This window comes from Ahaetulla prasina, chromosome 1 (genome assembly GCF_028640845.1).
Source record: "Ahaetulla prasina isolate Xishuangbanna chromosome 1, ASM2864084v1, whole genome shotgun sequence".
In the NCBI taxonomy this organism is placed as follows: Eukaryota; Metazoa; Chordata; class Lepidosauria; order Squamata; family Colubridae; genus Ahaetulla; species Ahaetulla prasina.
Window position 1 is genome coordinate 183,929,832 of NC_080539.1, and position 24,476 is coordinate 183,954,307.

The window sequence follows — 24,476 nt, forward strand, 5'->3', positions numbered from 1 at the left end:
AACAAAATTAAGTCCAGCAAAAATATTTTAGAAACAATTTAATTGCATTAGAATATATTATCTGATCAGATTTAAATGAGAGACATCCATGTGACTTCTCCAAAAAGTTAAAACTAGAAATGTATGAATCCTTGAAGTACTGTTTGCTTTGATCAAAGCCATGACTGACTTTGGCTGTTTTGCAAAGTGTTCAGGGATCTGTAGTTCCAAAGGTTCTGCCCATCCAAGCTGCCATGCCATTTGAGGGCTTTTAAGAGGCAGTGCTGGATCTTCTGGTCCAACGTGAAGGTTTGATTAGAGGCAAATTGAACATCTTGGGTTTTTTTGAATTATAACCATAATACTGACCACTGTAAATAGTTAAGACGTAAGCTACAGCAGCACCATTCACATTTATCACCAAAAACAGTGAAAAAAGGAAACATTTAAAACCAATTTCTTTCCACAAAAATAATTGCTTCATTTCTTTGGTAAAGTGGCAGCTGTAGTTCCACTGACTGAATATATTAATATTCAATTTTCCAGTGAGTTGGCTGTTCACACGCTTTCTCATCATCGCCACAAAATCTGTTGTAAGTTGTTTTGGGGTCAAATCCCAGAATTTCTCTTTCCTCATGAATGCGGAAAGAAAATGTTGAGACTGAGGTTCCTATAAAATATCTGTGAAGAGAAAATATCAGTGGATAAAGAAACATATTCCTAAAAATTTTGCTATCAGTTTTCTATAATCCATTATTTATTTATTTGTAAAATTTATTGGCCACCCATTTTATCTCAGGGTAACCCCATTAATTCTATGCGAATAATAAAATAATTCAGTCTTACCAAATACATACGTTTTAGATTTATCCATATATCCCATCAATATAAAATAATAAAGTGACCACGTTAAAAAAAATAGACCAATCACAATGAATCAAAGCACTACAACCAAGAGTATCAATTCCTACTTCAAATGCTCTCTGAAAAGTCTCATTTTGAATAGCCTGTGGAAAGCTGATAGTGTAAATATAAGCACAGGGGTTAGTATGTATCAGGTAGCACTCAGACCACCACATTCTGGATTGTTTCTGGGTAGTCTTCAAATGTGTATCTGTAGTCTTATATACAAAACACAATAAAAGTCCAGGAATAAGGTAAGGGAGTCTCTTGTGGATTTTAACCTGCTAATTGTTGCCAACTCTAGGGTGGGGGGAATGCATTGAGCTAGCGCTCTCCAAAGACTTTTCTGTGGTCATGTTGCCAGCACGGTATCATGGAGTGCTGTTATCTTCCCACTGAAGTGGTACCTGTTTATCTACTCGTACTTGTATGGGTTTTTAACTGCAAGGATGGCAGCAGCTGGGGCAAGTGTGTGTGTGTGTGGGCGGGGGGGGGGGGGAGGAAGATACCTGGCATGTGCACATATCCATTGGTCAATAATTGCTATTCCTCCATCTTTGTAGAGCTCCATTTCTTCCCAAGTAGGTTCAAATCTCACCATCTCTGGAAGAAGTGTTTTTAATTCTTCAACCTCTGGAAAAATACACTCAATCAACATACTTCAAGTGACAAATTTCATCTTATCTCTACTTACATTAAAACAAACCACCTTTTTTTGGCTTATTTAAGGATATAAATAAGAAGAAAATGATGCAGCAAAGTTCTATATTAATATTTTTCCCCGCTTTTTCATTGTATAATGTATACTTTTCTCTCCTTTTTCCTTCTTTTAAAATGCTTTTTAAAAATTGTATTGCTAAAGCTTGGAATCTTTCAGTCAATGAAGATCTATGGATATATCGAAGTTGGACTGTTCCAAAAAGACTAATGATGTACTTATGGAAGAATATTTCAGTCACCAGACTCCAAATGTTGTCTTAACAAATATGATACAGGTAGTCCTCAATTTATGACCAGTTGCTTAGCAACCATTCAAAGATATGATGGACTCCCCCAAAACTACTTATCACTCAGTTTCAAACTTATGGCAGCTGCAGTGCCCCTGCAGTTATGTGCACAAAATTTGGGTGGTTTCACCCTTATGACTGACCTCAGGAATATGGTAGTGGCCCCCGCCTATCTCCCTCCCATCCTGCCCCACCAAGTCTCCACAGGGTCCCTCACATTGGTGCAAAATTTGAGAAGGGGTCCAGCTGGGCATCGTAAAGAAGGTATGCTATTGGCTTCAAATAGCAATAGCTCTTAGACTTACTATATACTGCTTCACAATGCTTTACAGCCCTCTCTAAGTGGTTTACAGAGTCAGCATATTGCCCCAACAATCTGGGTCCTCATTTTACCGACCTTGGAAGGATGGATGGAAGGCTGAGTCAACCCTGAGCCTGGTGAGATTCGATCTGCCAAACTACTGGCAGCCGGTGATGAGCAGAAGTAGCCTGCAGTACTGCATTCTAACCACTGCGCCACCCACGGTTCAAGTACTCCTAATCTCAGTATCTCCATGACTTCTACACAGAATAGGTAGTGAAGGATGGCATGTTTTCTAATGGAAGAAACTGAAATATTCATATCTTTGAATGATATTAAAACAAAAACTGACAATCTCAAATTGTGGAAGAAAGTAATCCAGAATTACAAAGAGAAAAGGAAGGATGTAAGTTATCAGAACTAACATATAGCAGTTGTTCGAACATTCTCCTAATTCAAACACAAATGTTTCAAGAATTTTAAAATCTTCACTGGTGGCATTTCAAATAGCAATGAACCAGCTGAATGAAAAGAGGTGGTTGCACCAAACGTGATTATATAGTAATTGCATGTAAAACTAAACAAGCCGTTTAGATAAACAAGCCGTTTAGATTTGCATCTAAAATCTGGACTCTTAATTCAGCTTTTTTCCTAGTCAAGGTGAATTTCATTTACATTTACAAGCTCCTCTTTGCCACTTAAATTGATAAATATGAGGAGGTATTTCTCACTAATTGTTCCATAAGAATTAATAGAATCTTTCATGACAGTGAACTTCTGTGCCTTTCTTAAATAATTAAAATCAAACAAGACTAAATAATTAAAATCAAACAAGACTAAATAGAATGTGAGTCAGGTGCCCATGGATGAAACTCCTTTACATTAACACAGCTGAAGAAGGCTGCAATTTATCAAGTGTAGGCAGGGGTGAAATGCTCCCGGATTGGACCGGCTCGCACAATCCAGTAGCGATGGCGGCTGCTGGTTCGGAGGACCGGTAGCAAAAGTCCCTCCCCCCCCCGCCTCTTTGAGCCTCACCATCAGCAGAGGGTTTCTTTTTTACTTTTAAAAGAAGTTTTGCTTCAGCCGAAACATGCCTTTAAAAGTAAAAAAAAGCCTTTGAGGATCCCGTCCCTCAGCTGAGATCGGCATAGCCTTTAAACTTTTTTTAAAAAAAATTAAAGGCTCCTCTGGCGATATCACCTGAGTTCCTCATCAGCAGAACTTTAAAAAACCTGTTTTCTGTAGAAAACATGTAGAAAACCTCCTTTTAAGAGAGTCTAAGGCACTTACCTGATTACTGATCGACCTCATGGCTTTTTTCCCAGCCAGAAAGCCCCAGTTTCATTTTCAGCACCAGACAGAACTTATCTAATTTAGCTAATCTATTTCATCACTGAGTGATTAATGCTGGCTGGCTTTGCTGGCTGAGGAACTCTGGGAATTGAAGTCCACAAACCTTAATAATAAAATAAAATATTTGTGCAGCTTTCTGAGATTTGGTGTGTTTCTGTGGTGTTTCACTCTAACTACACAAACACACAAAATTCAGAAAGCTGTATGTGGTATTGTGTGTGTGTGTGTGAGTTGTGTGTGTGTAAAGTGTGAAAGTTGGTTTTTGTGGCTATGTGAAGTGTGAAGTGCAGCTGCTTTTACATTGTGAGTCAGTTATGTTGTGTTGTGTTGTGTGTGTGTAAAGTGTGAAAGTTGGTTTTTGGTACCTCATTGTTTTTTTATACTTTATTATTTTTATTATTTTTATTATTTATTGTTATTGGCCACACCCACCCAGCCATCTGACCAAGCCACGCCCACCAATTAAGCCACGCCCACAGAACCCGTAGGGAAATTTTTTAGATTTCACCCGTGTGTAGGACATAAAGAAAAGCACCAATGCATTTTTAAATACATTCAATAGTTCATCAAGATCTTTTTTTTAATTGAAACATTATATTTGACTCACGTAGATGTGTTTATTTTAAGTTGGTAATTTTACCAGCTTAACCCCATCTTAATTAAAAGGAAAAGTGAATCAAGGAAGGCTATATTTTAGCCTTGTTCCATTTGTTCATCTTCTATCTTAGCATCCTAGTTGACCATTTGGACAACTTGAACCACCATCCCCCAGAAGCTAGCCAAAATATGCATCCGAACTCTTCTTTATGCTGATCATGCCGTGATCCTCTCTAGGACCTCCACTAGCCTTAGGAGAGCACCGAGAGTCCTTGTTCAATACTAAGATCACTAACTAGAGATAAACTATTCCAATTTATGATGCTTGCCAGAAGGTCTAAAATCTATTTCTGCCAGATCAGTAAGTGTTGTATGTGCAAATACCTGGGAGAGAGATTTAATGCCTTAGGCAGTCGAAAGGCACACAAAAACCATGCGGCCTGGGTGCACAAAAAAACTTCAGCAGTTATTTTGTGATTCCACTGAATGGGGTGAGGTGGGGTGGGGATGTTGGCTTCCAGCTGCCCTTAAATTATTTCAAGCTAAATCTTTGATCTAGCTCAGGGGTGTCAAACTCGATTTCATTGAGGACCGCATCAGGGCTGTGGTTGACCTTGGGGGAGCCAGGGGGGCATGGCCGACTGGGTGGGTATGGCCGACTGGGTGGGCGTGGCCAACCTGACGCCACTCCCCAAATTGCTGGCATGTTTCCTCTTTTCACTGGGTAGACCAGGCCGAAGCCAATAGGCCACGACCCAGTACCTGGCTGCAGCCCACAAATTGGGGACCCCTATTACATAACACCATTGTTAAAATATTTCCAGATCACCCAGACATTTTGATGTATCTCTCATATTTTTAGGAGTAAACATAATTAAATTAAAATTGCCAAAACCAGTCCAGTACACTCTATTGTCAAGCTGGCAATTGAACCCAGTAGCTTAAGTGGGGATGCTGCTAGGTAGCAGGGAGGGCATTAAACGAGCAACAATTAGTTTCCTTAACCTCCAAAAGACCTTGCCTAAGATGATCTGCAGTGGAAAATTCCTAAGAGACTGCAAGGAACTATGGATGACAACAGCTACTTCTCCTCCTTCTCTTGAGGTCTTGACTGGGGCAAAACCATAAACTAGGGCAAAATCAGTGGTGGGATTTAGCCAGTTCGCACCACTTCGGGAGAACCGGTTGTTAACTTTCTGAGCAGTTTGGCAAACTGGTTATTGGAAGAAATCATTAGGGCAGAGAACTGGTTGTTAAATTACTTGAATCCCACCACTGGGCAAAATTTATTGGGGCAGCATTAGTTCCTACAAAATGGGGCCTCTGACCGTTGCGGTGGCTGATGGGATAGAGATTCTCACCCTAGGTCACCCATTATCTTGGGTTTTAACTTTTCTATTCAGTTTTTTTTAAACTTTGTTTTAGCACTTTTTAACTCTTTATTATATTATAAGCTGTCCAGTGTTGCTGTATTAGTAAGATGAATGGCATAGAAATCTAGTACATAAAAATAAATAAATAAATATAGTTAGCAATCCTTCTTAGATTGGTTTTTTTTTGTAATTGTTAATTACTTTTTATATGTTTTTATATGCTGTTTGAGCTGCATTGGGAGCCAATTTTCTTCCAAGTTCAATATGTTGCCTACGTTCTTAAATGGCATGGGGCCATGTTACATATGAAATCATCTCCATCCCATTACATCAGCCTGTCTCATCTGATCGAGCAGGGAAGGTATATTATGGACCTCATCAACCAAGATCCAGGAAGAGGTGGGCCCTCACTCTCCTGGCCTTTGGGAAAGATTGAAAACATGGCTCTGCTGGCCTTACTTGGGGCTCACAGAAACACGCAGTCATGAGGCTGGTTAGCTCCCTAAAGCCCTTTCCACACTTTTTAAGCAACTTTTAACAATGAAGTTGAATAATCCCTGCCAGTTTTTAAATTTTATATACTGTTTTTATATTTTATTATTTTATTTGTATATCGTCCATAATCCCTCTGTGAGGGAGATGGGTGCTTTCAAAATTTGGTAATATAAATGAACAAGTAAGTACATTTTTCTTATTGGCTTTCTACTAATTTGTTTTATATAGCCTATCTGTTTTATACACTGTTTAGAATATTTTACCGAGGTAAATTTTTTTGTGGTATTAGTTTTAGCCGCTTCTTCTCTTTCTACTTAGTCTTGGTTTGTCTATCATATATTTTTATAGTATTTATATATATAGTGTTTATATATATATAGTATAGTGACTTTTAATACCAATTGGGGTGGTCCTGACCCTTCTATTACTTGTTTACTTTTTCAAGCTGGTCTTTTACTGTACAGATAGTTCTTGGTTTACAACTACTTGTTTAGTAAGATAGCACTTAAAGAGGGCGACTTATGACTGATCTACTAAGTTGCAGCTGTTGTAGTGTCTCTGCAGTCATATGATCGCAGTTTAGGCACTTGGCAACTAGCTTACAATTACGACAGTTGCAGCATTCTGCAGGCATATGATTGCCATCTGCAACCTTCCCTTCCAGCTTTCCACAAAGTCAGTGGAGAAACCAGCAGGATGTTGCATATTGCTCCCATTACTTTTTCACCTGCCCATGCCCACAGAGGACATCCATCCATCTGTACTCTGTGCTCCTGTCCACCGCACCTGTCTGCATTCCACAGCATCTATCCATGAACCTGACGTGCTTGCAGTTCTCACTCACAGCTCTTATTCACTGGTCAGCTTGCCTGGGGTTCCTGCCTCTTCTCACTTTCAACTCATGCAGTCCTAAAGTTACAAAGGAAACTGGGAATGCTGAGATTACCATCGCTAAGCAATCCAGTCCCAATTGCTGTCACAACCCAAGGACTACCTGTAATTCAAGATCAACAGGTACTGTGAGAGGGAGGAGTCAAGTAGGGAATTAGTCTGGGATCGTTACATAGGCACAAGAGGACAAGCTCTGCCCCCCATCCTGCAATGCTGTTGAACCTTATCTAGTCTGGCCTAAATGCAAATTGCCAGTCTGGGAAGAGTCCTGCAAAGTAGGCATGAGCAATAAAGTAGCTGATTAAAATCTTCACGTGTAGCTAGTTGTTTGGACCAGGCAATAGTGAACAGATAAACAGCACTGCTCTACTTTCCAGCAAGTGGTATTCAGAGGCACTGCGCCTCTGGAAGTAGAAATAACTGGCATGGGATTGAGTTATTTGAAGGACTGCCTCGTGTCAGTTATATCTATCTGATCCATGAGTATTAGAAGCAGCATGTTGCATGTTCTGTCTTCAAAAGAGAGTCATCCGACGGAAGCCAGCCTTTTCTGCCATGGCACTCACCCTTTGGAACATTGTTCCTCTGGAACTAAGATTGGTCCTAATCCTGCTGGCCTTTAGGAAGGCCCTGAAGACATGGCTCTGCTAGCAAGCTTGGGCGTCCAATTTTTAAATTGTTTTGTTGAGCTTGGTGCAAGAATGGACTGTGGTCACTAAGTATACTTTTGTTTTCTACCGTAAGTAGTTTCTGATGTTTTATATGTTTCCATATTGGTTTTTTAAGTTTTTTACTGGATTGTCATTTTAATTGGTCATTAACTAGATAGACAGACAGACAACTGTTTTGAGTTTCCCAGAATCACTTAGATGAGATGAGCAGCCATACAAATCAAATCAAATCAAATCAAATCAAATCAAATCAAATCAAATCAAATCAAATCAAATCAAATCAACCAATAAATAAAGAGCACCTAGCATGAATTTTCCATTTCCCTATTAAAATTGATCCAGGTGGGTAACAATGCATTTCACAGTATTTACTTTTACCTTTTTTAGATCTTCTGATGTTCAGCTTTTGTGGATAATTCTGGATGCTAATATTATCAGAAGAGTTAAACCTTTCTCTTTACATGATACATATAATTTTATATAGAATTACCTGCATTATGCTATGGAAACCTACCTACTGGCCCCTTTTCTACAATAAAAAGTTGTAAACATTTGAATCTTTCATTTACAAGGAAATTGCTAAACGGTGCTAAATTTTCTTGTCCATTACTATACTTTTTCCTGTTCTACAGCATTAAGTTTTAGAGCATGCAATATAAAACAAAGTTATAAGTGGATTGAATGTTACAGACTGGATCTGTCTAAAGAATGTTGCAGATCACTGTCTCATTAAATCATTAATTTCTCTATAGTTTTGTTCTCAAAGGAAATAAAACTATGATCATTCTCAATAATTCGTTGATTTGCAACAGCGGCAACAAAAACAAAACACAACAGAAACTGTATTATTAATCTTCTGAAGGAGTTGGCACTGTAGTGATAACTTATGAATAATCAAATGATTATGATTTTATCTTTGGCACAGATTCATGTACACAATAAATGAACAGATTTTGTTTGTAACAGAATGAAAAATATTTTGCTAATTAGAGAGAAAAATACATACCCTGCACGATGGCATCAGTAGCTACAAAAACCTTCTCCAGCTTGTACAACTTTTTGAGGTTGTGGATTTTCTTAACGGCTCCCTGAATGCTGGGCACATCACTTCTGTGACCCCAGATGAAGTCTTTTCGTCTGAGATGAACACCAAGATATGGGCCACCAATGGCTGTGCCCAGTTTTACCTAGCACATAAGAACCAGTACATGCTGAAACTGAAATAAAATGGCATTGATTCAGTAAGAATATATCTCTACTCTTGAACATATTTTCTGTAACACTGCTTAAGGATAAATTTGATATATTTGATAAAGCTTTCAATATTCATAAATTGTCAGTGTAAATACTGGGTTCGTATACAAGTTTTTAACAATAGCTTCAACTAGGAAACTCTGTATATTGCTCCCAAATATATAAATATACATATTAAATAGAGAAATCCTTTATATCCTTTATCTATGTGGAGAACAATTCCATACTTGAAGAATTTATGTGCTTACGGCACATGCATCTACTTAGTCCAATGTATACATAATATATTATTATGTAAATCACTTTCAATTGTGAGAGAATAACGGTAATGTAAATTTGTCACAATCAGTTGCTAGTAAGAAATGGCAAGTGATATTGCTGTCCACTCTTCAGCAATCCAAGCACTTCTACCCAGGCATACTCTTATCAGTTAAGTACATTGGGATGTGTTCAGATATATGTTGCTCTTCATCTACAGTCTTCAATGGTAACAGGCTTAAATATACTTTGATAGAAGAATGAATCCTTCAGCAGATGTGTGTATTTCCAGAACTGAAAGCCATACAGATTTTACAAGAATTCTATGTTTATGAATACAGCAGTATGTGCCACATTACTCAAAGTTAAGAAATTCTTATCAACAGAATGATATCTTTTGAATCAAGGCTGTCTATCATTAGACGAACCCTTCTTGCAAGTACCTATCAGGGACAGGCAGGGGTGAAATTCAAGCAGGTTCTGGAGAACCGGTAGTGGAAATTTTGAGAAGTTTGGAGAACCAGTAAATACCACCTCTGGATGGCCCCAGAGTGGGGTGGGAATGGAGTTTTTGCAATATCCTTCCCCCAGGAGTGGGGAGGGAATGGGGATTTTGCAGTATCCTTTCCCTGGAATGGGGATGGGAATGGAGTATCCTTCCCCTGCCATGTCCACCAAGCCACACCATGGCCACCAAGCCAGCCACACCATGCCCACCCACAGCCCACAGTAAAAAAACTTGAATTCCACCACTGAGCATAGGGATGTTTTTTTGCTTCTAAAGAAACTTGGTCATCGAAAAATATGGTAGAGTCTTAAAAAAGGACTATGCTTACATAGTCACAAAGTTTTATTATTTTCTTGAGGAAAATAGAAAAATGGTACTTAATCTTCACAGACATGAGAAAGTTATGGCATTTTTGCGTTCTAATTTTGAATGTTGCTTTTATTTAATCTTGCTTGTGCCAATCTAATCTTTCCTCAGACAAAATGAAGCATTCAGTCTCTCTCTCTCTTTTACCATAAATATTTTAAAACAATATAATTTTTAAGCACCTATTATTGGATAAACCTCATTTCAGAAGTTTAAAATGTTATTAAATAGATAAAAACATTCTCTACTTTCCTTGTTGTAATTATAACTGCCACATAATTGATAGCAGTCTGTTTTTCCTATTTCATGATAACGTGTTCTTAAGACAAATCCTTTCTTTAATAAACCAAGTAATAAACTATCTTTCTCAAACAGTAGAATTTCTTCTTGAGCTATTTTTCTGACAAGAGCATAAACACCCAAAGGAAAAGGAGTCACATATAAAGAACTTCTAGGATTAATTAAAGTTTAAATGAAATACACAGCAGCCTAGACATTTATATCCTGTTTCAAAAGAAGAAAAATTTATTTGGTTATCATAGGGAGACAGATTAAAGCCTACATTTACGTAGCCCAGGACAAGAGTGGCAGGCGTGGGCAGCCTTTGATGACTGGGATTAACATTTTTTAAGTAATTGCAGCCTACTTGTATGTAATAGTGCTGCATGAGACTGAGATCTTCTGTCCCCATCACTGTGGGAGGAGTGTCAATTTATGATGGATGCATTACATGGAACCTGCCATTTTAAAACTCTATTTTTTAAATATTTTAAAACTCTATTTTTTAAATATTTTAAAACTCTATTTTTTAAATATTTTAAAACTATTTTTTCATCACTTTTCATTTCAAAATGATAGGAAAGCATGCCACTAATGTTTGGACCATTACAGTTGGAAAACTCAGAGCACCTGAATTTTCCCTGACTGTTCATCACATTTTGTTTATTGTACCATTCACTTTCAGGGATAGTACATGTCTTCAATAATAGGAATGATGTTTTGGTACATAACACATTAATATTGAGTCATTGCTATTTTTTCATCAGTTATTACTCACACATTACTCATAAATCCCAACTCCATACATCAATAGAAAATCAAAGAAGGTATATGATCACTGAGGGTATAAATAAAACCATTGGACTTATTCCCTTTTCATTATTGAAGAAATAAGTAAGGAATATTTGACCACTGTACATGGTCAGTCTTGCTGCTCTTTTCTCCTTTTAAATTTCTGTCAGAATTTTATTATGATTTTTAAATTAAGTTTGACTTAATTTTCTCTTTTTAAATATTTACTCCATTATATCACTGAAATGGGGCGAGATTCTTCTATAGAAATATAAGCAGTACTGAGAAAATTTGGAGCAAATAGAAGAAATATTTAGTATATTCTTCATCCATAACACATTAATTCAGTGCTCTCTTTCTGTAGTTTACAGTTTAAGCCATCTACCTGAATTTTAGGGACCAGTGAACATAACAAACACGAAGGCCTGCAATATTATTAAATTAAACATCAATCTGTACATTACTTAAATTACATTACCTTCATATTTCTCCAATCTTCAGAGTACCATGTTCTGTCCTTTTCATCAGAAGAATTTAAATATTTAGCTCTAAACCTGTCTCCCACTACACGGAGGTGTTTGGCAAACACCATACTTCGACGAGTCTGTTTGACATAAAAATGTTATTGAGAAGTAGTTTATTTATTTCATCATAATTAGAAAGGTCTCCTAAAATACACAAAATTACAGGAAACTGAAATAAATAATTGTTTTATCAGTAAGGCTGATAGGACTGTTAGTTTCAGAGTTGGTTAAAAAAAAATAGTGGTGTCATGTTAAAAATCATGGATGACCAAACTTTTGGTTTGCCTGAGCCACACCAAATGAACAGGAATTGTCTTGAGCTACATATAAAATATGTAATATAATTATTGTATATAAATCACATAATAATGTTAAAAGTTTATAATCTTCTGGGCCGTATTATTACCTGTCCAGGGCTCCATTTGGCCCTTAGATCACAGGTTGGACAAGCCTGTGTTAAATTGCAGTTCGTTACATTAGCAATTACAAATAAATATATTAATCTAAGAACAATTTAAACAACAAGCTTGCAGTAAGACGTGTTTGGACAAATTAGAAGTTCTAACAATTGATGAAGAAAAAAGATCTTTCAGTGGAAACACTTCAATTTTTATGGGAATGCTTAAAGGAATTCAATTGAAAAAAGCAGAAAAATTCAGGTGTAGTACATATCTTCTCTTTATACAAACACAAGGTTCTAATTAACAATAGTAATAGTACCTAGACTTATACACCACCACATAGTGTTTTACAGCATTCTGAGTGGTTTATAGTGTCAGCTTATTGCTCTCAACAATCTGGGTCTTCATTTTACTGACCCTGGAAAGATGGAAGGCTGAATAAACCTTGAGCTTGTCAGGATCGAACTCCAGGCTGTGGGCAGAGTTAGCCTGCGATATTGCATTCTAACCACTGCGCCACCAGGGTTCCTGTGACACAAATGAAAGTTGCACTGAATGCAGAATACTACAGGCATTTTCTTAAATGGATTTTAATTACTGGTACATTTTAGCACATATCTCCTGAATCCCTCAAAATGATGGGCACATTTTGAATTTTAGTAATAAAATCAAATTATTACTACTGAGATATGGTTCCTTACAAGCAGCTGCTAAGGCTAATGCATAGCTAATCATAGATTGGGAGGATTTGGTTCTCATAAATAAAAATAATAATTAACATATTGTATATTAAAAATGACATTATTATGCAGATAATATAATATTATTCTCACATTCCAGTAGTCTTTGCCACCATAATGATCATGAAGAAGATGTTCAGCTCTGTCTAACATCACTGACCTATTAAAATGAAAAAAACTAAGTAAGGTAAAGATACATTAAGACAGGTTTCCTCTGTGAGCTCCACATGGACTATACATCCATGGAATTTTCTTAATAACGGTATGGAAATGGATTTACTTTTCCTTTTGGGGGATCTTTTTTAAACTTTCCAATCTAGCCTACAGCACTGCTACTTCCTGCTCTCCCATCTAAATTAAACCCAGCCTGAATTCCAAACTGCTGCTTTAAACTTTAACTTTAAACTTAAAGCTGACTTACTTAACTTTAAACTGATAAGTAAGGTCTTTCAATAAATTTGAAGTATTTACCACACCACCTACTAACCAGAACATACTTGTTAACTTACTTATTAACTACCTTGCTTAACTTTTCAACAAAGGTATACTACAATAAATATAAATTTCAAAACTGATTAAAGAAATAGGACCTCATACACCTATTGTCAGGCTGCTTTTGATTATATTTAGGAAAGAATACACCTTGACTTCATTTGCAAATAAAGAAAAATACTTTTACTAAATACAACATGACTGCAGCAGTATAAAGTTGAATCTGAGACAAAAATGGCTAACATTCCATATCCCATCGTTAGTCCCTCCTCTCCCCAAGAGGTCAGCAGGTTTGGTCCAATGCCAGCTCCTTCTTGGCCCCCGTGGTAATCTTCTTCCGCAGGTCTCTGGCTGTAAATCATCTCAGGACTGCAATGTCTGTTAAAAGCCCACACTCTAGCATTCCTGTTGAATTCAAACTATCAATCTCCCCTCCCCTTTATCTCATGTCAGACGACACTCTTAAAGAGCCCTCTCTACTTAAACTGAATTCATGAGCTATTTACATTACACATAAAACCCCATGCAATCTAACTACTGAATATAAAGAGTACAAAAGGATGTGAGGATTGGAGTGGAGGCTGACACCTATAGTCTCCTTGTCATTATCTTTATCTGGGCAAAACAGGTTTTGAATGAAGTTACTTTAAATAGGCTTACAGAATGTGTCCAAAGTCTGGAACCCATGACTCCTGAGTGAATGATATACATGGCAATACCACTTACTTCAATATAATGGATTTGTGACCCAGGCCCAAGTAGGTAGTATTAGATGCAATCAGTTCAAAAACAGACTTTATTAGAAAATCTGAGAATTAACTCATTCTCAGCGTAGTCCAAACTAAATCAAAACAAATTCTTCATAACACAATTCTTCAGTCTTATCACCAACCTTGGTCTAATTAGGCAAATTGCCAAAGGCTTTACTTGGCAAAAGTTCAGAAGCAGAAGACGCCGACAAGAAATAAATGCAGCAAGACAAGGAGCAAGTCTATCAACGTTATTTTCCGACAAAGAGCCCAAGAGCCGTTACTGGTCTTTTAAACATTATGAGAGGGGCCAATCATCTCTTGGCCCTACTCCCGAGTCGTCCACTTTGCTTTAGCTGCTCTTGCCTTCTGACAGCTCTTCTCATGCATGCACTAGGAACAGACTCCTCCTGTTCCTCTGCCTTTCTACTGTCAGCCTCTGGAGGCTCTGGAGTCCACACATCACTCCCAGATGGCCCTGGTCCCATCTCTGCCTCTAACGCAGAGCCCTCATCCGGGCCTCCCCCAGCTTCCAGGACTGGCCCATGTTCTTCCTCAGCCTCATCACTGTCCGGCTCCGCTGGCAGTATTTCTAATGATATATTTCCAAACACCCATTGCTTTCAGCCAGTATACTTAATAGTATGAAATGGTGGCAGTGGTGAAATTCAAAACTTTTCCCTACTAGTTCTGTGGGCATGGTTTAGTGGTCATGTGACCGGATGGGTGTGGCTGCAAACTGACTCAAACACAATGTAAAAGCAGCTGGACTTCACACAAAATGGCCCCTGAAACAAGCAGGAACCTCACAGACAATCAAGCACAGCTGATTGTCTCATAGCTGATTGGTAGTAAAAAAATGCTAAAAAAAGTAAAACAAAAGTTCCAATGATTGGGCGGCACAACTGACTGTTGTACTTTTTAAGCATTTTTTTACTACCGGTTCGGATGAATGGTAACAATTATTACTACCGGTTCGGGTGAAGCAGCCCGAACTGGTAGCATTTCACCCTGGCTTTGGAACTCACTCTGATCATAGGCTGCCCATCCTGTTTAGTGTCCAATCCATTGATGCAGATTTTTATTTAGAAGCATTTGAAGCTAAATTTGAAAAATAAATACCCAAGTCTAACAAGCATTTTAACTAAATGGTAAAGTTTCATCTTTCCCATATAGCTAAATTCAACTGCTCTAAGAAAAACTATTTCTGATATTAACTACAATTTAAAATTCCAACAGTACACTTTTTCTCATTGTTAAAGGAATTACAAATGGGAGTCAACTTTTGTTGCAGAATATAAAGTGCTCTTTATAAGTGCTTCAGAATTTGTAGGTGCTCCAAGACTGGAGGTCTTTAGGAAGAGACTGGACAATTTGTCTGAAATGGTATAAGGTTTCCAGGATGATCAGGAGATTGGTCTAGAAGACCTCCAAGTTCCCTTTCAACCCTGTTATTCTGTTATAACCATAAGAAAGATTCACAAATCCCGAATATGTTCCTCAGCCTCAATTTCCAATTTATATTCTTTTCCCTTTACTCTCAACATTAGTAAGTTTGATGCACGAGAAAACATAAAATTCCCTACTTTCTTCTTCTAATCTAAAATAATATGGCAAATATGTGTAATAAAAAAATTAATTCAGGAAGTCTCACCTGCTGGATAAATTCAAAAGCAAAGGAGCTACAACAGAAGCAGAACCTTGGACAGATAAACAAACCACCTTAAGGCCCCGAGTTTCTTCATAACCCCAGAACCATCCCCTGCAGAAACAAGAAGAGTTAATAGTTTCATGAATACAAAGTTGTAATAAATCTGAAATAAGTCTTAATAATAACTCATTATAAATTGATAACTCAATAGTAACTTGTTAGCATGTTATGGCATGAAGTAAAAACATTCAGTGAAAATTGAAGTATAAAGTAACTACTTTAATATTTTATTAAAATAAAAAACTTTTAAAAATTCTTTAATAATGGCTAATAAATCAGTTGAAGATAATAGTGAGTATGGATAAAAACAAACAAAACTGGATTACAAGTTAGTTAAAAGGAAAAATACTGTATGAGCTTTAAACAAAGATTAAAACAACAAAGAACAGGAAAGTCTAATTTCACTTTTTAAAAAATTACTATCCATTCTCTGAAAACAGTACAAATTTGAATCCTCTGAGGAGAGGTTGGTTCCTATTTTTAGGAAGCATACTACATGAACCACATTTATTTTATATTCTTCTTTGGCTTTGCATATCTTCCCAGTGGTGGGATTCAATTTTTTTAACAACTGGTTCTGTGGGCGTGGCTTATTTTGGGGCATGGCTTGGTGGTCCTGTGACTGGGTGGGCGTGGCTATGTGCAAAGGGATTACTCAGAGGCTGAAAAAAATCATTTCTGACCGGTCCTCGCACTTTTAACTGGTCCTTGCACTTATGACTATCCTCACATTTATGCCCGTTGCAGCATTCTTAACAACTGTGTCACTCATTTCACAACGGCTTCTCTTCACCACGGTTACAAGATGGGGTGCAAAACGTAAAATGTGAGGACAGTTGTAAGTGCGAGGACCAGTCAAAATAACTTTTTCAGCCCTCTGAGTAGTCCCTATACACATAGGGACTACATAGAGAGCTGAAAAACGTGATTTGTGACAGGTCCTCGCACTTTTAATCGGTCCTCACACTTATGATCAGTCATCAACTATGCCCATTGCAGCATTCTTAACAACTGTGTCACTCATTTCACAACTGTGGTGCTTCATGTGACCGGGTGGGCGTGGGCACGTGATCATGTGATCACTTCTTTGCCCTAATGACAGTTTGCTGCAATGGTCGCAAGTGTGAAAAACAATCATAAGTCACCATTTTTCAGTACCTTTGTAACTGTTGTAAGTCAAGGATTATCTGTACAAAAATTCAAAAAGCTTCTTTGCTTGCAAAAATTTGCCCTAAATACTAATCACTAGATTAGAAATACCTGCAAACTGGAATTACAAATCAGGCAGGGTGCTAGAGCACCTTGAGGAATTAAAATAGTCAAAATGCAATGATAACTATCAGCAGCCAACTCTTGCTCATAAAGTGAATCCATTTAGCAGAGAGGTCATTTAAGGAGCAAACAGAGTATCTGTTGCTTGTTAAACCAATTACTAGAACAAATAGTCACAGGAATTAGTCAGATTTCCGAAGCTGCTTCTTTTCAGGAACAGAGATTAACTTTTTTCCTTCCAAACAAAGCTGAATAGGGAAAATTATCTCCTATAGGGAATATATCTCCTATACAACACTGTTTCCATTTATCTATCAATATAAGGACTTTTAACACCCCAATAGTCTATACTCATCCCTTCCTGTTGCTCTGCTTGTTCTGTGGCTTTGGGCCCTGATGGTTGAGATTTTGGAACTAGAAGTCCATCTTCTCAGTTATGATACTTTCACCTTGATATGTTCTTCTAAGGAGAGTGATTCTAAGTATTGCTTGAATTCTGACTTTAGTTGTAGTATACCTATCCCAAGAGCCCAGTTTTGAATTTTGAAATGTTTTTCACCTTTTTTCTCAAATACTTCCCTCCTCCCCAGAAAACATGGCTGGAAATCATTTTTAACTAGAGACTATGTTAATATAATAATATAAAGATTAGTATACCTGTAGTATTTATCTTTGTCTGTTGAATACATATGTTGGTCAATGCATGGTCTCTCATCAATCTTCTCCTCCCATGTCCCCTCTTTCCATCCTTCAGCATAGTTTTGCAGGATATATATCTCATTAATAAAAGGACCACCTGACTCTGAGTAACACAGTACACAAATATAAGCATATATCTCACAACAGATAATAGATGTACAATCGTAATGAAGGCATTGTAGCCAGTAGATACAAAGTAGCACCACTGATTGTAAAATAATTGTCTTATACTTTTTTGGAATGGATGTTTGAATAGAAGAAATTGAAATGGACCCAAGTATGATTAAAGGGAGAGCCAAATAACTTACATCAGAAAGAAAATTCCAAAGCATTTGAAAAGTTAATAAAATTGTATTCTCTCTCTCCCCACATATGTAATAACAAGCCTGTAACTACTAAATTCATGAACTTTGCCTGCAATCATTGTGCTTTTCAACAATACAAATATATACCAAAAAGTTTTAAATGGGGAATGTATACGATTGTACTGAAAAAAATAAAAGATAAGCATAGAGTTTGAATGCTGAAATAGTATCTTAATACAGCTCACCTATCTTAATGCACAGAAAAAGCCAGATGAAACTATACTAAGATTTCATATCATTGGTGCTTTAAAGCATATGTTACCTGCAATAAATTGTTCATACTCAATAGTATGTATGTTTTTATTGAGGCTTGGTACATCAAAAAATTTGGACCAAGGAATTTGGACTTGATGAATTTTAGGAGTTTGCCAATGGTAAAGATGTCCCCAAGGAGGCAGAACCAACACCCATGCTTCAGTCTTCAATAAGGTCTTTAGAAGAGATGCAATTCGTATGTATACATCTCTACGTAGGTTGAAACCTTCAGGTGGATTAACATCATACAAAAGATATCTAGAGAAAAGAAATAATATTACAAATAAACTACTGTTAAACAACAATTTATAATAATTTCAATTTTAAAGCAGGGAAAAAGCTAAGCAACTATATTTTGGAAGGATTTTGAATTCAGACATTTTGAAAAGAGCGGTTGAATATAACGACAGCTGCTTTGACATTCTATGATGGCTTCTCTTTATGTAACATCTACTGCATGATATAAAAATAAATTTCCATTGTTATATAAAAATCACTGCATTTCTTCTTCTTGCTAAGAAAGCGTCTAATAAACAATTTTTGTGTATACTCAAGGATTGTCATTGTCTGGATGTGCTTTGGTATAGAGATATTTTTCACTAAAACAAGCTAATTAAGTCTATATCTCCTATCCTTTTCCATAATCGTTACAAAAACAATATTCTTTTCAGCCATTTAAAATCTCAGTTTTTGTGACTATTCAATAATCCCAACTAAGGTTTAAACAACATTATTGGTGTGGTACTGATATAGTCATATATATAGTATATAGTATAATCAGTAAATATCTTGTACTGCAAATAGTGACATGCTATTTTCACTACTGAATGAAACATTGTCCCTTTGTTTACCTATGCTCATCAAAGGGTTTAAGAGCCCCTTCTTAAATATAACATGCTAAAAGCCCTTTGTCATTTATTGTTTTATCCAATTACTCTACAATATCTTGTCTTTGGGATTATACTAGGGATGAGTCCAAGAAATAGCCTGTATTTATAGCCTCTTCCCACCCCACCCCCTCAAATCCTGCTATCTCCTCTGATTACAACTACAGCAAAGTGCTAGTTCAAAACCACTAGGTATCCTATTCCTCTCAATAAGCCTGGCTTTCATGAGTATTTAAGTCTCTCTGTGGCACTCTTGGTGTTACCTGAGCTTGGCTATTTGCTTCCAGACATTTTGTTACCCAAACAGATAAACAGCAGTATGAACTGAGTGTGGGATTTGTTGTCTTTATATGCATGCGGTACTTGCCCTGTAAGTTTCAGTGGAGATGTACAATACAAGCTACTGCATACAAACAGTAATTCAATCTAAACCACCTCCTTTAAATATGCACTGTACGCAGTGGTGGGATTCAGCCAGTTCGCATCACTTCGGGAGAACCCGTTGTTAACTTTCTGAGCAGTTTGGTGAACTGGTTGTTGGAAGAAATCATTAGGGCAGAGAACCGGTTGTTAAATTACTTGAATCCCACCACTGACTGTATGTCTGTATTATATAAGGTAAGAGTAACTACGTTAATACAGGTAGTCTTTGAGTTACAACAGTTCAATTAGTGTCCGTTCAAAGTTATAATGGCACTGAAAAAAGTGAGTTATGGTCTTGTACTTTCCTCAGCCTTTTTCACTTAAATCATTGCAGCAACCCCATAATCACATGATCACAATGCAGATGCTGGCAACTGACTCATATTTATGATGGCTGCAGTGTCCCAAGGTCATGTGATCACCTTTTGTGTCCTTCTGGTAAGCAAAGTCAATGGGGAAGCCGGATTCACTTAACAACTATGTAACTCGGCGCTTGAGCTCTTACGGCTGCGAGGTTCCCCCGCCTCGCAGGAGTGGCCCTCTGTTTTATCGAGGGCCTACCTTAATGAAGGGTCTTGGGACCCAGAGAGATGGCATGCCTCGAAGAAGAATCTCTGGGAGTTTTTTAATAGGTTTTTTAATAAGGGGCTTTTAAAGGGGGGGAGGGGATTGACGGGTAGGGGGAGTGACCCGTCGGGGAGGGTATGTCCAGTCCCAACGCGGGCTCACGACACTATTTCAGTTGGTCTGAAGACAGGGGAGGGATTGTACAGAGCGGAGAACATTATCCCATCTGTACGGTGAGTGGAGGGGCAGATATGGCGGAGGCAGGGGCCGACGCTCTTGGGAGCACGTGTTCGATGTTTAAAGCGATCACGTGCTCCGCCCCCAGTCCTCACTGCTCCCGGATGGTCAAGACCCTCAGAGCTTGGGTCTCGGCTGATGCTTTGCAATGCCCGGTCCGTGGTTAACAAGGCTCCCTGATTTGTGACCTTATTCAGAGGGAGTCCGGACCTTATGGGCATTACGGAGACCTGGTTGGGCACAGAAGGTGTACCCTGGTCGAACTGTGCCTCCGGGTTTCCGTGCATTCCATCAGCCAAGGACCCAAGGTAGGGGTGGGGGTGGCGGTTGTGATTAAAGAAAGTCTAGAACCGAGGAGTCCACTGTTCCTCAGATAGCTGGCTGTGAATCCTCCTTGTGAAGTGGGGCCACCGGAATCAGCTGGGGCTGTTGATCACGCACTGGCTCCTTGCTGCGTGACTACAGCCCTACCTGAACTGCTAGAGGTGCTTGCTGGCGTGGCGGTTGAGATCCCCAGACTATTGGTCTTGGGGATTTCAACCTGCCATCGGCCGGCTTGTCGCCGACGGTGGTTCAGGAGTTCCAGGCTCCATGACGGCCTTGGACCTGATTCAAGTAACTGATGGCCCTACACACATTGGGGAGGCGCTAGACTTGATTTTTATCTCTGGTCAGTGGGTAAATGATCTGGATTTAGGAGATTTAGTGAAAGAACCGTGTCATGGTCAGATCATTTTCTTCTTCGCCTAGCCTTCCAGACCGCCGCTCACCACCGCAGGGAGACGGAGCCAATGCGTTGGTTCCGCCCCAGGCGCCTGATGGACCCGGAGAGGTTCCTGACGGAGCTTGGGCCGCTTCCTGAGGATCTTACCCACGGCACGACTGAAGAACTGGTTGCGGCCTGGGAACGGGCCGCGGCTGGGGCTTTGGACCGTGTCGCGCCTTTGCGGCCTTTGACCCGGCGTAGATCTCAATTAGCTCCCTGGTTTTCCAAGGAGCTGAGAGAGATGAAACGCCGGAGAAGACGCCTGGAGAGTATTTGGAGGTCTAGCCGTTCCGAGGCTGATTGGACACTAGTGAGGTCCTTTACTAGGACCTACCTAGTGGCAATGAAGGAGGCGAAGCGTTCCTACGTTTCCACCCTCATTGCATCGGCAGATAACCGCCCGGCCGCCCTGTTTCGGGTGACCCGTTCCCTCCTTCATCAAGAGGGACGGGATGACCCCTTACAGGGACAGCTGAGGAGTTTAACGGTTATCTATACGATAAAATCGTTCAGCTTCGGGATAGTTTGGACCAAGATTGCGATGATTCAGCTGAGACAACAGAGATGCGTCTTGTTGAGGTTATCTGGGATGAGTTGGATTCTGTGGCTCCCGAGGACATGGACAGGTTGCTGGGGAGGTTACATGCAACTACATGTTTACTGGACCCGTGCCCTTCCTGGTTAGTGCTGGCTGCTCAGGAAGTGACACGAGGCTGGCTCCAGGGGATTATAAATGCTTCTTTGATGGAAGGGGTTTTCCCCGCCGCCTTGAAGGAGGCGGTGGTGAGACCTCTCCTCAAGAAGCCTTCCCTGGACCCAGCTATTTTGGGTAATTATCGTCCAGTCTCCAACCTTCGCTTTGTGGCGAAGGTTATAGAGAGTGTGGTTGCATGGCAGCTCCCCCGGCACCTGGAGGAAACTGTCTATCTGGACCCGTTCCAGTCTGGCTTCCGACCCGGTTATAGCACGGAGACAGCTTTGGTCGCGTTGGTGGATGACCTCTGGAGGGCCAGGGACAGGGGTTGCTCCTCTGCCTTGGTCCTATTAGATCTCTCAGTGGCTTTCGATACCATCGACCATGGTATCCTGCTGCTGTTGGAGGGATTGGGAGTGGGGGGCACCGTTTATCAGTGGTTCTCCTCCTATCTCTCTGACCGGTCACAGACGGTGTTGACAGGGGGGCAGAGGTCGTCCTCGAGGCGCCTCACTTGTGGGGTGCCTCAGGGGTCGATTCTCTCGCCTACCCTGTTCAACATCTATATGAAGCCGCTGGGTGAGGTCATCAGTGGTTTCGGGGTGAGTTATCATCTGTACGCTGATGATACTCAGCTGTACTTTTCCACCCCGGACCACCCCAACGAAGCGGTCGAAGTGCTGTCCCGGTGCCTGGAAGCTGTACGGGTCTGGATGGGGAGAAACAGACCCAAGCCCAATCCCTCCAAGACGGAGTGGCTGTGGATGCCGGCATCCCGGTACAGTCAGCTGCATCCGCAGCTGACTGTTGGGGGCGAGTTAGTGGCCCCAAAGGAGGTGGTTCGCAACTTGGGCGTCCTCCTGGATGGACGGCTGTCCTTTGATGAACACCTGGCGGCGCCGCCAGGAGGGCCTTTACCAGGTTCGCCTGGTTCGCCAGTTGCGCCCCTTCCTTGATCGGGATGCCTTATGCACGGTCACTCACGCCTGGTTACGTCTAGGCTGGATTATTGCAATGCTCTACATGGGGCTGCCCTTGAGGTGCACCCGGAGGCTGCAGTTAGTCCAGAATGCGGCTGCGCGAGTAGTAACGGAGCCGCCGTGGCTCCACGTGACATCGCTGCTCCGTAGCTTGCACTGGCTTCCTGTGGTCTTCGGTGCGCTTCAAGATTTTGGTAACTATCTTTAAAGCGCCCATGGCTTAGGACCCGGTACTTACGAGACCGCCTGCTGTTACCCTTTGCCTCCCACCGACCAGACGCTCGCACAGAGAGGGTCTCTCAGGGTGCCGTCCGCCAAACAGTGTCGGCTGGCGGCCCCAGGAGTAGGGCCTTCTCTGTGGGGCAGTGACGCCTGAACGAACTTCCCCGGCCTGCGTCAAGTGCCTGATCTTCGGACCTTCCGTCGTGAGCTCAAAACATATTTATTCATTAAAGCGGGACTGGCATAATTAGTGATGTATTTTAATTGGGTTTTTTAATATTTTTAACTTCTTAATTTAAATTTTAATAATCAGCCTTTAAAATTTGCTCTTTTTAATTGTTGTTTTAAATTGTATACATCTTTGTTTTTATTTTGGTTGTACACCGCCCTGAGTCCTTCGGGAGAAGGGCGGTATAAAAATTTAATAAATAAATAAATAAATAAATAAACTAACTTAACAACTGCAGTAATTCACTTAACAACTGTGGCAAGAAAAGTTGCAAAATGGGGCAAAATTCATTCAACAAATGTCTTACTTAGCAACAGAAAATTTGGGCTCAATTGTAGTCGTAGGTCGAGGACTACCTATACTTCTTGGGAGATACTTTAAGTTAGCTGTTATGCACAAACACCTCCAACCCAGCTATTATCGGCAGAGGCAATTCTGGGGATGAGATGTGGAGGTGGAAAGCAGGTGAATCTCATCACGTTTCTTTAGAACTTTCTCAATAGACTAACAACATTAAACAAAACAGTCCAAATCAGAAAGAACGGTGCCTTCTGAAGAGGTTGTTACAGTTTCCCTCATTGGGGGAATGGTCAGGAACCAGAGAAGAAAGAGGCTGAGCTGGGGAACCGCATCAGACCCTGAGGAATTAAAGCCACCCAGCAGGGCAAGAAGCCACAACCCCGAGCAAGCTCGGCCTCACATCCCCACAAACCGACGCCGGGAACCCTCCTTCGGGCTTCTTCACTGCAGAAAAAAGAAGCGGCCGAAGAATGCGGCCATGGCTCCCTCAGCCTCAAGGGATGACCCAAGCTCCTCGCCTCCGCGGAAGTGGAGTCAAGGAAGTGCGGACGGGTTGCAAACGCGCCTCTCGGGCCAGGCGCTTGCGCTGCTTCTCTCACCGTCTGAAAGGCGCCGCCACGGCAGAGGCGGGCAGGGAGGAGGCGCTGTGACCCGCCTGGAAGGCTTCGAAGGGTGCCTGGGCGGCGGCGACAACCAAGAAAACCAGGACGGGAGACAAGTGGAGAAATCCCCAGCTGCAGCGGAGCGCCATCTGTGGCTTCTGCTACCGAGAGAAGGGGCGGGTTCAGTTGGGCTGGAGGCGGGCAGAGAAGGTCCGATGCAAAACCTGGCTTGAATTTTGGAAGACGAGGCTGTTGTGCTTGACGTAGAAATGGGGACGCATCGGCGTTTTCGAGTGCAGGACTTTCAACCCTAACCCACCAAATCCACTTT

General features: G+C 40.2%; 1 protein-coding gene across 1 annotated transcript; it reads right to left on the reverse strand.

The window, feature by feature from the left end:
* Positions 1-26: 26 nt before the first annotated feature.
* On the reverse strand, positions 27-24,320 carry POFUT2 (protein O-fucosyltransferase 2). Its single transcript, XM_058184670.1, has 9 exons — positions 24,143-24,320; positions 18,246-18,496; positions 17,577-17,721; positions 15,591-15,698; positions 12,789-12,855; positions 11,509-11,634; positions 8,580-8,760; positions 1,392-1,515; positions 27-660 (listed from the first exon to the last, which is right to left on the reverse strand). Exons 1-9 carry the CDS (start codon positions 24,292-24,294, stop codon positions 507-509), a joined length of 1,308 nt encoding a protein of 435 aa, XP_058040653.1. The 5' UTR covers positions 24,295-24,320; the 3' UTR covers positions 27-506.
* Positions 24,321-24,476: the final 156 nt, after the last annotated feature.

Coding starts and splice junctions, on each gene's coding strand:
- POFUT2 (XM_058184670.1), bottom strand. CDS start 24,294: ATGGCGCTCCGCTGCAGCTGGGGATTTCTCCACTTGTCTCCCGTCCTG. Junction 17,722..18,245: donor GTATGAACAATTTATTGCAG/GTAACATATGCT, acceptor TGTGTTACTCAG/AGTCAGGTGGTCCTTTTATT. Junction 1,516..8,579: donor TACTGATGCCATCGTGCAGG/GTATGTATTTTT, acceptor GTATTTTTCCAG/AGGTTGAAGAATTAAAAACA.